Here is a 14,446-nt window from a genome sequence, read left to right on the forward strand (position 1 = left end):
GTCTGGTTTTACGTCTGCTACTATACACTAATCAAAATATATTTAATAATTTTAGCAAATATCAATAAACTATATAATACTGATTTCGAAATTTTTCAAATATTTACAAAAACCGTTAATTCTTAAAACAACTATTTTATATTACTTCTTTCAAATTTACATATTAAGCATTTCAGAAAGGGATGGGAAAGGAGGAGGAGCTTTCCATAGGTTGACATCAATATTTATTTTTTGGTTAACTGCGTAGTTCAACCAAAAAGTTCTACTCAACCAACGTAAAATCCATTTTATGGTCAACCAAAAAGTTGAGCAGCTCAACTTTAGGTTGACGATAAAACGCACCCTTGTACTCTGGCCAAGCCCTATCTGGTTGTGTCCGACGAAATTTTTTTATCTTAATTAAAGCGACAACGCTGCACCCTTACATCAAAAGTCGTCTCTGCGCAAGTCCTTCCTCTCCCTCTGTGGTGTAGCCTTCGGCCACCATTTTGTTGTTGTATGCATTTGTGGGTGTGGTTCTGTTCTGCCAGCAGTTGTCTGCAGTAGAAGCTGAACGAAAGCAGATAACTGTCTTTTCTTGACCGGTAAACTCTACTATACTGCGTTAGGCGTATTGAAAAAACAAGTGAGGTGGGTCTAAAACAACGTTATAGTATTGTTTTTTTAAGGTTCTTCACTGAATTCATATAAATTTCCCTTTCGTTCAAAATAGCTGCTTTTTTACATACTAGTAGTAACAACAATTACCCTGGTCTGGCGTTTTGTTTGATCGTTCCGAGCCCGACTCATACTAGGACCGGGTATGTTATTTAGAAAATATCCATAGTGTTTTTCAATAACATTCATTTAATTTGAAGTTCTCACTAATTCAAAGGAATCCAATTATAAAATATATTAGCTGATATTAGTATTAGGATTTTTATCATTTTAATTCAACATAGCTTATCTGAAGGTGTGGCTGCCAAGATTATTAAATGGTTTAGATCTTCTGCTCCTCATTTAAACTTGTCTGAATGCTAGAACTGTTATATTTTATTTCATTTCATTTTGTTTACTGTTTCTTTCATTTTTGAAAATCTACCAGCAACATGGAGCAGACTATAGCTCCCAAAGAAGTCAGGATCCTGGAAACTGCTGAAGATATTCAGGAGAGAAGAGATCAAGTCCTCTCTCGTTATTCGCAATTCAAATCAGAAGCCCGAGCAAAGCGTGACAAGTTAGAAGACTCTCGTCGTTTCCAGTATTTCAAGCGTGACGCTGATGAATTGGAATCATGGATTTTTGAGAAGCTTCAGGCTGCTTCAGATGAAAGTTATAGGGATCCTACAAATCTCCAAGCCAAAATTCAAAAACATCAAGCATTTGAGGCAGAAGTTGCTGCCCACAGCAATGCAATTGTCAGCCTTGACAACATTGGACTTGAAATGATAAATGAAGGTCATTTTTCTGCAGAAATAATTCAAAAACGGTTGAAAGAGTTGCACCGCTTGTGGGAGCTGCTTCTTTCGCGTTTAGCCGATAAGGGCATGAAGTTACAGCAGGCTCTTGTCCTTGTGCAGTTCTTACGCCAATGCGATGAAGTTATGTTTTGGATCAATGATAAGGTTACCATTCAATAGCCATTCAATAGTATTGAGAAAATTGACAAAAAGTTTCTTATATTACAGGAAGCTTTTGTTTCATCTGATGAATTCGGATCAGATCTAGAACATGTCGAAGTATTACAACGCAAATTTGACGAATTTCAGAAAGACATGGCAGCTCAAGAGTTCAGAGTAACTGAGGTCTTAGAACTTGCTGATCGCTTAATCAAAGACGGCCATCCTGAAGTTGATACCATCAATCGCCGCAAAGAGGTATGGATTTATGTTTTCTATCAGCCAATGTAAATTAGTTTTTTCCCACTCTTTGTTAATTCGTAGGAACTAAAAGAGTCATGGCAAAGGTTGAGGTTGTTGGCACTGAATCGCCAAGAGAAGCTTTTTGGTGCCCATGAAATCCAGCGTTTTAACCGGGATGCTGATGAAACCGTTGCGTGGATTACCGAAAAAGATGTTGTCTTGTCGTCAGACGATTTTGGTCGTGACTTAGCAAGTGTACAGACACTGCAGCGTAAACATGAAGGTGTCGAGCGCGATCTTGCAGCTTTGGAAGATAAAGTTATGACTCTGGGACAAGAAGCAGCTCGCCTATGCGGTATTCATCCGGACCATGCAGATCAAATCAAAGCCAAGCATCAAGAGATAGAAAATAACTGGGAAAGCCTGACTGGCAAAGCTAAGGTAAGCAAAATAGATACGAAGGATCCCAAATAGTTTTGTAAACATGCAGTCGTAGGTCGTAAGCATCTTTCACTTTCATTTTGCATATGCAATTGTAGGTATACTAGTTTTTCATCCTGTGTTTCTCACTGTTGTTTTACCATGCGTTGTCTGCTATTATGCCTTCACAATTAATTAGTATACGTATACTATGTATTGAATTATTCATTGGTTCTTTTATGTACAGGAACGCAAACGTCGACTAGACGACTCTTACTTTCTACATCGCTTTTTATCGGACTTCCGTGATTTAGTCTCATGGATTCACGATATGAAAGCCATTATCGCCGCAGATGAATTGGCTAAAGATGTTGCAGGTGCCGAAGCCTTGCTGGAACGTCACCAAGAACACAGGGTATGACTAGATGCACTCGCCCCATAGAGCTTTATGATTATCAAATATTTGCATAATTGAAAAGGGAGAAATTGATGCCAGAGAAGATAGCTTTCGCGCAACCGCAGAAGCCGGTCAAGTCTTGGTAGAGAAGGAACATTGGGCTGCACCGGAAGTAAACGAAAAACTGATTACCTTGTCCAACGAGAAACAAAATTTGTTGACACTATGGGAGGAGCGACGAATTTTGTACGAACAGTGCATGGATCTTCAACTTTTTTATCGGTAAATTTTCATCTTACCAGATTTCGTTTAAACTTTTGTTCATTTTTTCATCTTCAATATAAAGGGATACCGAGCAAGCTGACACTTGGATGGCCAAACAAGAGGCTTTCTTGTCTAATGAAGATCTGGGTGATTCGCTGGATTCTGTCGAAGCTCTTATCAAGAAACACGAGGACTTCGAAAAATCACTGGCTGCTCAGGAAGAGAAAATAAAAGCTTTGGATGAATTCGCGTCTAAGCTGATTGAAGGTTTTTCAAAACTACTTCTTGTTAGCGTTGTTCTTCATTCATCAGTTATTTTTCTATAGGTCAACATTATGCTGCTGAAGATGTGGCCCAACGCCGCGCCCTTTTATTAGATCGCCGTGGAGCTCTACTCGAAAAGTCCGGCCAGCGACGGGTTTTACTAGAAGATTCCTTCCGTTTGCAACAGTTTGAAAGAGACTGCGATGAAACAAAAGGTTGGATCAACGAAAAACTCAAGTTCGCAACCGATGATAGCTACTTAGACCCAACCAACTTGAATGGAAAAGTTCAGAAGCACCAAACATTTGAACAAGAAATGACTGCAAACAAAAGTCGTATTGAAGAACTTGACGCCGTAGGACGTGAATTGATTGAAGGAAACCATTGGGCTACCGATAGGATCCACTCACGCCTGGAAGAAATCGTTCGTTTATGGGAAACACTTTTAGCTGCCACCGAACGAAAGGGAACCAGATTGGCTCAGGCCTCCCAACAGCAGCAATTCAATCGCGGCGTTGAAGACTTGGAAATTTGGTTGAGCGAAGTCGAAGGCCAGCTATTAAGCGAGGACTACGGCAAAGATTTGACTAGTGTTCAGAACTTGCAAAAGAAGCATGCTTTATTGGAAGCAGATGTAACTTCTCATCAGGATCGCACTGATGCTATTAAATCAGCCGCCCAGCAGTTTATCGATTCAGGGCATTTTGATGTTGACAGCATTCTCTCCAAACAGGTTAGCATTTTTTTTAATTCATTCAGAAATTTATCAATAAATATTTTGTATTATTGGTCAAATTTCCTTAATGTGGCTGATTAGGCTAGTGTAACAGAGCGCTTTGATGCCTTGCAAAACCCGATGAGTTTGCGTAAGCAGCGGCTTTTAGATTCTCTTCGAGTTCAGCAACTCTTTCGCGATGTGGAAGACGAAGAAGCTTGGATTCGCGAAAAAGAGCCAATCGCAGCATCCACCAACCGTGGCCGTGACCTAATAGGTGTACAAAATCTGATCAAGAAACATCAAGCGGTCTTAGCTGAAATGCACAATCACGAACCACATGTCTTGGCTGTTTGCCAAACTGGGTTCCAAATGGCTGATGATGGTCATTTTGCCGCCGACGAGGTACACAAGCGTATCCAGGCACTGACTGACCATTGGGCCTATTTGAAAGAGAAAGCCTTCCAGCGGAAGCAAGATTTGGAAGACTCGCTCCAAGCCCATCAATACTTTGCGGATGCCAATGAAGCAGAGTCTTGGATCAAAGAAAAGGAACCCCTGTCTGGCAGTGTCGATTATGGCAAAGATGAGGATTCATCGGAAGCTTTGTTGAAGAAACATGAGGCACTGATGTCTGACCTTGAAGCTTTTGGATCAACAATTGTTGCTCTTAGAGAGCAAGCACAAAGTTGCCCAGTAAAAACGCATATTTTTTTGTGTTGAATTTCGGATGTTTCTTGATTATAATTTTCTTTATACGTGTAAATGTATAGCAAGAAGCCCCAGTGTCTGACGTTTCTGGCAAGGAGTGTGTTGTGGCCCTGTATGATTATACTGAAAAGTCACCTCGTGAAGTCTCCATGCGCAAAGGAGATGTTCTCACTCTGTTGAATTCCAACAACAAGGTAATACTTGTTCAGATAACCTCGATTATTTGTTATTGTTCACATGGCAGCTGAAACCTCTAGGATTGGTGGAAAGTCGAAGTGAATGATCGCCAAGGTTTTGTTCCAGCTGCCTATGTTAAAAAAATTGAACCAGGATTGTCAGCATCGCAGCAGGCTTTGGCGGAACAGAGTTCGATCACTGCGCGCCAAGTCCAAATCGATAGCCAGTACCAGTCTTTAATGGCTTTGGCCCGCGAACGCCAGCGAAAATTATCTGAAACGTGCAAGGCGTACGTTTTGGTGCGTGAAGCAGCTGAACTTGCCCAATGGATTAAGAATAAGGTATAAGAATAATTTAAATTTCGAATGTAAGCAAGCACCATAAAATTTGTTGAGTTTGAACTAATAACTTGCCTGTGATTTTGTAGGAGCAATATGCTCACATTGAAGACGTAGGCGAAGATTTGGAACAAGTCGAAGTAATGCAGAAAAAATTCGACGATTTTAATGCCGATCTAAAAGCAAATGAAGTACGCTTGGCAGAGATGAACGAAATTGCCATGCAGTTGATGAGTCTTGGCCAAACGGAAGCAGCTCTGAAAATTCAAACACAGATGGAAGACTTAAATCGAAAATGGGCGTCGATTCAGCAACTAACAGCCGAACGAGCTCAACAGTTGGGATCAGCTCACGAAGTTCAACGTTTCCACCGTGACGTTGATGAGACCAAAGATTGGATACATGAGAAAGACGAAGCTCTCAACAATGACGACTTAGGCAAAGACCTTCGCAGTGTTCAAGCGCTTCAGCGCAAGCATGAAGGCCTAGAGCGAGATCTTGCTGCTCTAGGAGACAAAGTATATTGTTCTTTATGAGAAGTGTGCGCACGCTTGTTATAAGTACTGCCTATAAAATGTTTAGATTCGTCAATTGGATGAAGCTGCTGCTCGTCTGGTGCAAGGACACCCTGATTCTGCCGAAACCATTAATTCAAAACAAGAAGAAATCCACGATGAGTGGACACAACTGACGGCAAAGGCAAACGCCCGCAAGGAAAAACTATTGGATTCGTACGATCTCCAGCGTTTCTTAAGCGATTATCGTGACTTGACTGCTTGGATTCAGTCAATGATGGGATTAGTTGCTTCGGATGAATTGGCTTCAGATGTTACCGGAGCCGAAGCACTTTTGGAACGCCATCAGGTTCGTCGTTTTTGTATTTCATTACAATTAGCCGTTTCAATTTTGAAGTAAATCTATGCAAGGTTATTTATTAAATTGGGATTATTTAGAATTATCGGAACGAAATCGATGCCCACTACGGTATTCCGCAGGTCAGAGCGGCATGTTGCGTTTTGGGGTTAAAAGAATTGTTTTGTACGCTTCTAACACTAGTATTTCCGTGTAACGTGATGCACGACATTGCCGTTGTGATTAACAAACATTTTTCAGGGCCAATGATATAAAATTCATTCTAATTAACCCAGCTCGTGATTAGATAACAAGCATGGATTTGTCCATGGATTGATAAAAATAAAATCAGTCTTTACATAATTTTTTATTGATTAATACTACAGGAGCATCGCACAGAAATTGATGCTAGAGCAGGAACCTTTCAAGCTTTCGAGCTGTTTGGACAGCATTTACTGCAGTCCAATCATTATGCTTCTACAGAAGTCCAGGAGAAATTGGAGAATATGAATGTGGCTCGCCAAGAACTTGAAAAGTAATTTCGGCTTGTGTTCTTTATTATTCGTGATGGTATAGGATTTGATGGCATGTTTTCGGTTTCTTCATTAAGAGCTTGGATCGGTCGCCGTATGGAGTTAGATCAGTGCTTGGAGCTACAACTATTTTACCGCGATTGTGAACAAGCCGAAAATTGGATGTCGGCACGCGAAGCTTTCCTAGCCGCTGAGGAGTTAGACAGTCAAGGAGACAATGTGGAAGCTCTGATTAAGAAACACGAAGATTTTGACAAAGCCATTAATGCACAAGAAGAAAAAATTGCCGGTATATTAGTTATTATTTTCCATAAAATCTCCATTAATAAACAACTTACTTTTCTGTTATTCAAATAAAAATAGCTCTTGCTACCTTCGCTGATCAACTGGTTGCTGCTGAACACTACGCGAGCAATGCCATTGATGGCAAAAAGATCCAGGTGTTGGACCGCTGGGGTAACTTGAAGGAAGCGTTGATCGAGAAACGCTCCAAGTTAGGAGAATCGCAGACTCTGCAACAGTTCTCTCGTGATGCGGACGAGGTAATATAAATTAAAGAGGCATTCGTCAAGTTGGTAGTAAAAACTAATGTGAAATCTATCAGGTTGAAAACTGGATGGCAGAAAAATTGCAATTAGCTACAGAAGAGAGCTATCGGGATCCTGCCAATATCCAATCAAAACACCAGAAGCATCAAGCTTTTGAAGCTGAGTTAGCTGCAAATGCTGACCGTATTCAGGTTTTTTTTTTTTTTTTAATTTTTTTTTTATTAGAAGGGTGTTTTTCATTTTTTCTTGTATTTAATATAGGCTGTGCTTGCCATGGGTCAAAATTTGATTGATAAACACCAGTGCGCAGGATCCGAAGAAGCCGTTCAAAGTCGTTTGGTTTCTATTGCGGATCAGTGGGAGTTCCTTACACACAAGACAGCAGAGAAGTCAATGAAATTAAAGGAAGCTAACAAACAACGTACTTACATCGCCGCTGTTAAAGATCTTGATTTCTGGCTTGGAGAAGTCGAGTCTCTTTTGACTTCCGAAGATGCAGGCAAAGATTTGGCATCAGTGCAGAATTTAATGAAAAAGCATCAGTTGGTAGATGCCGACATCTTGGTATATAGGACTACATTTTTATTTTGCCATTGAAGAAAAATATAACTGGATAACATTTTTCCAGGCCCACGAAGATCGTATTAAGGATATGAACGATCAAGCTGATTCATTAATCGAAAGTGGACAGTTTGATGCGGCCGCCATTCAGGTATATTAATTGCAATCCTTATATTTGACTGAATTCTTTATGCTGCATTTACACTAGGAAAAACGCCAATCCATTAACGAACGATACGAACGCATCAAGAATTTGGCTGCACATCGCCAAGCAAGGTTGAACGAGGCGATGACTCTACATCAGTTCTTCCGTGACATCGCCGACGAAGAGTCCTGGATTAAAGAAAAGAAATTATTGGTCGCATCCGACGACTATGGTCGCGATTTAACTGGTGTTCAGAACTTGAAGAAGAAGCACAAACGTCTGGAATCTGAGCTGGCATCGCACGAACCTGCCATTCAAGCGGTTCAAGATGCTGGTCAGCAGTTAATGAACGTTTCCAATCTGGGAGTGCCCGAGATCGAGCAACGTCTTCGTATGCTCAATCAGGTTGATATCCTTTCTGAAGAAGTTGCTAAAACATTATGAATTATATTGAAATAATCAATTTCAACGAATTGTTGTTGTCTGTAGGCTTGGGATGAGCTGAAACTGATGGCTGCCACCCGTGGTACCAAACTGGAAGAGTCTTTGACGTATCAACAATTTTTAGCCAAAGTTGAGGAAGAGGAAGCTTGGATTAGCGAAAAGCAACAATTGCTCTCTGTCGAAGATTTTGGTGACAACATGGCTGCTGTTCAAGGTCTGTTAAAGAAGCATGACGCCTTTGAAACCGATCTTGCCGTCCACCGTGATCGCTGCAACGAAATTTGTGAAGCTGGTAACAGTCTTATTCGAGATGGCAATCACCATTCTTCTTCAGTCGGCCAACGCTGTCAACAACTACAGGTACGTTAAACTCTTAAAAAACAAAATCACCATATTGATGGATTTTGGAATTTACGTTTCAGGACAAGCTAGAAACCCTTGGGTCCATTGCCAAGCGTAGAAAGGGCCGTTTGCTAGACAACGCGGCTTATTTGCAGTTTATGTGGAAGGCCGACGTAGTCGAATCTTGGATTGCCGACAAAGAAAATCATGTCCGGTCAGAGGATTTTGGTCGAGATCTTTCCTCGGTTCAAACTCTACTGACAAAGCAGGAGACCTTCGATGCAGGTAAAGTCACTGCCGAGTCAGCTTGAAATCTTGATAGTTGATCATTTTTTAAATATTTGTTGGCGAAAGGCTTGCACGCTTTCGAACAAGAAGGCATTCAAAACATCACAACCTTGAAAGATCAGTTGGTGAGTGCTGGTCACGATCAGACTGCCACCATTTTGAGTCGCCATGGCGATGTTCTTTCCCGGTGGAATTCGTTATTGGGAGCATCCAATTCGCGCAAGCAACGATTGCTCCGTATGCAGGATCAGTTCAGACAGATTGAAGAACTCTATCTTACCTTTGCGAAGAAGGCATCAGCTTTCAACTCGTGGTTTGAGAATGCCGAGGAAGACCTCACCGACCCAGTCCGATGTAATTCTATTGAGGAGATCCGTGCCCTTCGAGAAGCCCATGCCCAATTTCAGGTACAGTAATTTCTGTTAGAAATTTCGATGTTTATTTTTTATTGACCTGCGACTTATTTTATAGGCTTCGCTGTCATCCGCCCAAGTCGATTTTGAGTCATTGGCAGCTTTGGACGCTGAAATCAAGAGCTTTAAAGTTGGGCCGAACCCGTATACCTGGTTTACAATGGAAGCACTAGAAGACACTTGGCGCAACCTGCAAAAGATTATATCTGAGCGTGATGCTGAGCTCTTGAAAGAGGCACAGCGCCAAGAAGACAACGACCGTCTCCGAAAAGAATTCGCACGCCATGCGAATGCTTTTCATCAATGGTTAACAGAGACGAGGTACGTTAATTCCGTATATTAATAAATTTATATATTATTGAGTTATCCGAAAAGAGGAATTTTTTCAAGTGATTAACTTCTCGTTTAATGACTGGTTTAGGCTGAGGCTTCTAGGCTGGGACGGGTGATTTTTTAAAGCAATTTCTGCAACCGATATCTAAAAATACCGTAGTGAATAACAATTTCAGCTTGATATAAGCAAGCCTAACAAATGTAGACTCCATTAAAAAAACTTATGACTTGCCAAAAGCTCATTTTCGATGTAGACTAATTTTGCATGAAATCTAACGACGTGTTCATTTTGATAAAGCATGTCAAAGTTGCCACTAAGAAGGAAATAAAAACATAATATTATTTTTTTACAGGGCTTCCATGATGGAAGGTTCCGGTACCTTGGAACAACAGCTTGAAGCAACAAAGGTAAATTGCTAGGTTTAAACTAAATAAAGTTCTTAATTTTACAATGATTTTGACGCAGCGTAAGGCGTCCGAAGTAAGAGCTCGTCGACAAGATTTGAAGAAGATTGAAGACCTTGGTGCTATCTTGGAAGAACATCTGATTCTAGATAACCGTTACACTGAACACAGGTATTCTAATTCAATGTACGGCTATCTCAACGAAGATCTTTAATGAAGGACGTCTATTTCAGTACTGTCGGCTTGGCTCAACAATGGGATCAGCTGGACCAACTAGGAATGCGCATGCAACACAATTTAGAACAACAGATTCAAGCCCGTAATCAGTCAGGAGTCAGCGAAGACGCTCTTAAGGAATTCTCTATGATGTTCAAGTAAGTGTTAAATCCCACACTGGTTCTGATTGAAAAATTTAATTTTTTCGGACATCTATAGGCATTTTGACAAGGAGAAGACTGGCCGTCTGAATCATCAAGAATTCAAGTCTTGTTTACGTGCGCTTGGATACGATCTTCCTATGGTGGAAGAAGGTCAAGTTGATCAAGAATTCGAGACCATAGTTGGTTAGTACAAGTCCTTTTAGCTAATATAAACTTCTTATATCCTTACTTCTTATCACGTGGCTGACAAACCGTTTTGCTTATCTAGATATTGTAGATCCTAATCGCGACGGATATGTGTCCCTACAAGAATATATGGCTTTTATGATAAGCAAAGAAACTGAGAATGTCCAAAGCTCGGAGGAAATTGAAAACGCTTTCCGTGCCATCACCAACGGCGAAAGGCCTTACGTCACCAAGGAAGAATTATACGCCGTAAGTTTGATTTTATCGTAATGTCTGGTAGGTGGACACTAAACAAATTATGAATATTTGCAGAACCTCACGAAAGAAATGGCCGACTATTGCGTTTCACGTATGAACCCTTACGTCGACTCCAAGTCCGGAAAACCGGTCCTGGGCGCGTTAGATTACATGGATTTTACCCGGACCCTATTCCAAAATTAATGCATGTTCTCCAAATCTTTACTGTAGTTTAAGCTTGCTTTTAATTAAACTTGGGTTGCATTTATAACTTCGATTTCCCCTATTTAACTACTGCGTCTGGCAGCTGTCAGCATAACAATAAGCGTATTGCTGTGTCCCCAATTTGGCTTAAGCGGGAATATCGGGGATTGATTGCGTTTTTCCTTAAAATGATGAGAAGTAAGCATTTAATTTTTCTTCCCCATATGTTTTCTTATTTCTTTATTAGTGCTATTACATGCTCTTTAGTAGTCATAAGCTCATTATACTATCAAATATACCATAGATTACACTCCTGCTACAATCTGTTTTTTGAAAAACTTAAACCGTTGTTTTGAAAAAAAATTTATATGCATGGTGATTTATACTTAAAAGGTCATAGGATGAGACACTTAATGCCCATCGCCTGATGTGGTTGTGAATGTGCGCTCTCACTTCGCAGAACGTCATTAACTTAGAGAAAGTGAAAAAAAAAACTATTTAGCTCTATTAATAAGCTATGCAGCAATTTGTGCATTGTCTATTTCCACATTTTTATTGTTTCTCTAAACATCAGCCACTTCACGGGTTGATTCACCTTTTGGGGTGGAAGCAGTCAAATAAACCTCGGCTTGAGCAAGGGCTTAGACAAGTGTAACATAATTCCGATTCTGCAAGTATGGCTTCTTCACTTTCTCTCCCCCACATCCCTCGTCACACAGACTTTACTAGAATCCACCATAAAACTGCAAGTGTAAAAGAGTACACGACGTTGTCATGTTGCCTCCAATACGGAAAAGTTAAATTTAATGCGGCGTCTTTACTCACAATGTCTTGTATACTTAGCAAGCATAAAACAACACGCACGCAATAAATAAAAAGCCGTGTATTATAAACCAATTTGCAACAGGTACCCGTAGAATAATTAAACAAGCTCGTAAATTGAGGAAAAAAGACTCATGACACTTACAGGTTACCAGTGGGTACAGTACCGGTCCACTTATAGAACCGCCTAGCTGTGGAACCGGCTCGGTTATCGAACCGATTTTTCTTTGCCGTGTTTCAGCGCCACCGTTGGCCGTATTATGAACTAGACCTATTTTTTCATGGCGCGAATCAACGGGTTTTGCCTTTTAAAACATGCACAAAATATTATTGCAATAGGTTTTATCTTTTTAGGCAATGTTGTAAGTAGGTTCAATGACCCAACTAATTATAATAGGCGGCAAAGTAATTCATACCGGAAACAATAGAAAATAAATTAGTTACTGTGTTACTTTTCTCTGTGTCCATAGACGTAATAAAGTAAGAGTCAAACAGCTACTTAGTGATTACTTAAAGGTTACTTATTCCGCGGCTTGCAAGAGTTACGGTTGTTCCTAACGCTCACGTGCAATGGAGACGTTGGAGCAGAGATGAGATGAGGAGGATGATGTAATGAGGATGAAAAATGACTTGGGGGAAAAACGAACGGCTTTATTCTGTGTTGAAGAAATGAGGGGGGCTACAATTTCCACTAACGTGGGACAAAGAGAGAGAGAGAGATTGGGGGTACTTAATTACTTCGCTACTTGATTTACACTGAAAAAAAAAAGGGGCAAGGGCTTCTTAAAGTTAACATAAATTTAAAGGGCCCTTGCCACCTACAATCCTGCCCGTGAGGGCAGCACCGTAGGTGACAGCGGGCCCACCTGTCCACAGGTACAAACAACGCAAAAACAAAATTAAATGCCATTTCGGGTAACAAAAAAAAGGGAACAAAAAAAAAACAAAGCAGTTTAGCATGAAGGCAAATTTACCACCCCCAAAGAAGGTTACGTTAACGTTCAGTTGTCTTTCGGCAGGAGCCTCTTGTAAGAGCTCCGAGGGCCACAGAGGATCTGATGATGGTTTCCAGATCTGCATAGATTGCAGCACCGAGGATGCGGGCAATCGGGCAGGGTGTTATGACCCGCAACGGAGATGGGCAAAAAACACCCGAAGCATCGACGCTGTGAGAAGAGAAGCTCCAGTCGATCTTGGTTGGTGAGAGTCATGAACTCCTCACATTCCGCAATCTTCAAGGTGCAGTGATAGGATCCCGGCTTCGTCAGGTGCTCGGGCAGAAAACAGCGGATGTCTGGGGTGTGACGGGGCACAACGTACTTCGGGACGTAGGGAATTGGAACCGTTACGGGCGTGTCCTCGGTTCCCTCCTTTTCCCGAATTTTGCGCAGCAGGTCCCCAACAAATCCGCTAAGCAGTTTCTCCCTCTCAGTCCGGTAATGGGATTGTACGTTGACCAGGTCCTCTGCTCCCTTGGAAATTTCTTCATTCAGGCGAAGGACCACGCGATGATGGGTGTAAATCACGTTAACAGCTTCTTTTCGGGCCTGAACCAACTGAAGTTGTTTCTCCTTCAGGTTTCTCGTGCATTCCTCTTCTTTTTCCCGAGACTCCTTCAATTTGCTTTTGACGGATGCGGCGGATTCGGCTGGATTTCGAGCCTTAGATGATTTTCACGTGTAGCACACACCAAAGTCAAGGGGTAAATGTCGCCTACTGTTCGTAAGGGACTAAACAGTTTCCCTAAGCAGTCAAGGGTTAAACAGTAGGCGACCTAATTTCCCTTTGCCCTTTGAACTAGATATAGATGGCGTTGCTATCGGAAATTTTACGTTGGGGTTTTGGGGTTCACACTTTTTACATTTAACTATATAAATATGTCATATGTTACATATGACTATATAAACCAATTTTACATTTTACAGTTTTGACACTTGGCATTTTTTACATTGGACAATTTTACAGTTTATACTTCATTTTACTCTTTTATACAGAGATCTTTTTTTACACCTTTTACCAGGTTTGACTATTTACATTACAATTTTACTTTTTTAAAAACCAGATTTGACTATTTACATTAAATTCGACCTAACGACCTCGATTTTTACTCAGATGACCCAATTTTTTCACCTTCCACGTAAACGTCCTGCTCTTTGGCCGTAGCCATAACACAGAGCTTAGTCACTGGACGAATACAGGGGTTTTTGTGGTTGCTGATTTGCACTTTTACCACTCGTACAACGTTATCCGATTCACTGGGGAGGACTTCTATCACCTTTCCCAACGGCCACTGTCCACGTAGGGTATTCGGCTCAATGACGAGTACTAGGTCCCTGACGCTAACGTTTGGCCGATTTTCAGACCATTTCCTCCTTTCCGTCAGGTGTGGAACGTATTCACGAAGCCATCTGTTCCAAAAATGTTGTATGATGGCCTGGCTTTGGAGGAATTGTTTTGCTGTGACGTCCATGTTCTCAGCATCTCCCAACTTTAGCGGCACGTAGGGACGGGCTCCTCCATGAAGAAAGTGATTCGGTGTTAACGGGTCGGGATCTTCTGGATCCATGCTGAGGTGGGTTAATGGCCGAGCGTTTAGAAGGGCCGCTACTTCCGCGATCACCGTTCG

The 14,446-nt window shown here is 41.2% G+C and overlaps 1 protein-coding gene across 5 annotated transcripts; it reads left to right on the top strand.

Moving 5' to 3' along the window:
• Window positions 1-469: 469 nt before the first annotated feature.
• Window positions 470-11,308, top strand: LOC116923522 (spectrin alpha chain). Of its 5 annotated transcripts, XM_032930009.2 has the most exons (33): window positions 470-630; window positions 713-800; window positions 1,085-1,604; window positions 1,668-1,856; window positions 1,923-2,282; window positions 2,509-2,676; window positions 2,741-2,940; window positions 3,005-3,189; window positions 3,249-3,919; window positions 4,004-4,597; window positions 4,675-4,806; window positions 4,870-5,130; window positions 5,217-5,645; window positions 5,710-5,991; window positions 6,081-6,122; window positions 6,366-6,514; window positions 6,590-6,801; window positions 6,876-7,054; window positions 7,117-7,251; window positions 7,322-7,624; window positions 7,689-7,772; window positions 7,830-8,171; window positions 8,256-8,570; window positions 8,633-8,837; window positions 8,907-9,247; window positions 9,312-9,574; window positions 9,675-9,698; window positions 9,940-9,994; window positions 10,053-10,162; window positions 10,225-10,365; window positions 10,427-10,554; window positions 10,640-10,806; window positions 10,870-11,308. In XM_032930009.2, the coding sequence occupies exons 3-33, from the start codon at window positions 1,089-1,091 to the stop codon at window positions 10,996-10,998; spliced, it is 7,311 nt and encodes a 2,436-aa protein (XP_032785900.2). In that variant the 5' UTR covers window positions 470-630; window positions 713-800; window positions 1,085-1,088; the 3' UTR covers window positions 10,999-11,308. The 5 variants fall into 5 exon arrangements, with proteins under 5 accessions (XP_032785900.2, XP_032785903.2, XP_032785904.2 ...); XM_032930012.2 differs by lacking the exon at window positions 9,675-9,698; XM_032930013.2 differs by lacking the exon at window positions 6,081-6,122.
• Window positions 11,309-14,446: the final 3,138 nt, after the last annotated feature.

This window comes from Daphnia magna, linkage group LG7, assembly GCF_020631705.1.
Source record: "Daphnia magna isolate NIES linkage group LG7, ASM2063170v1.1, whole genome shotgun sequence".
Lineage (NCBI taxonomy): Eukaryota > Metazoa > Arthropoda > Branchiopoda > Diplostraca > Daphniidae > Daphnia > Daphnia magna.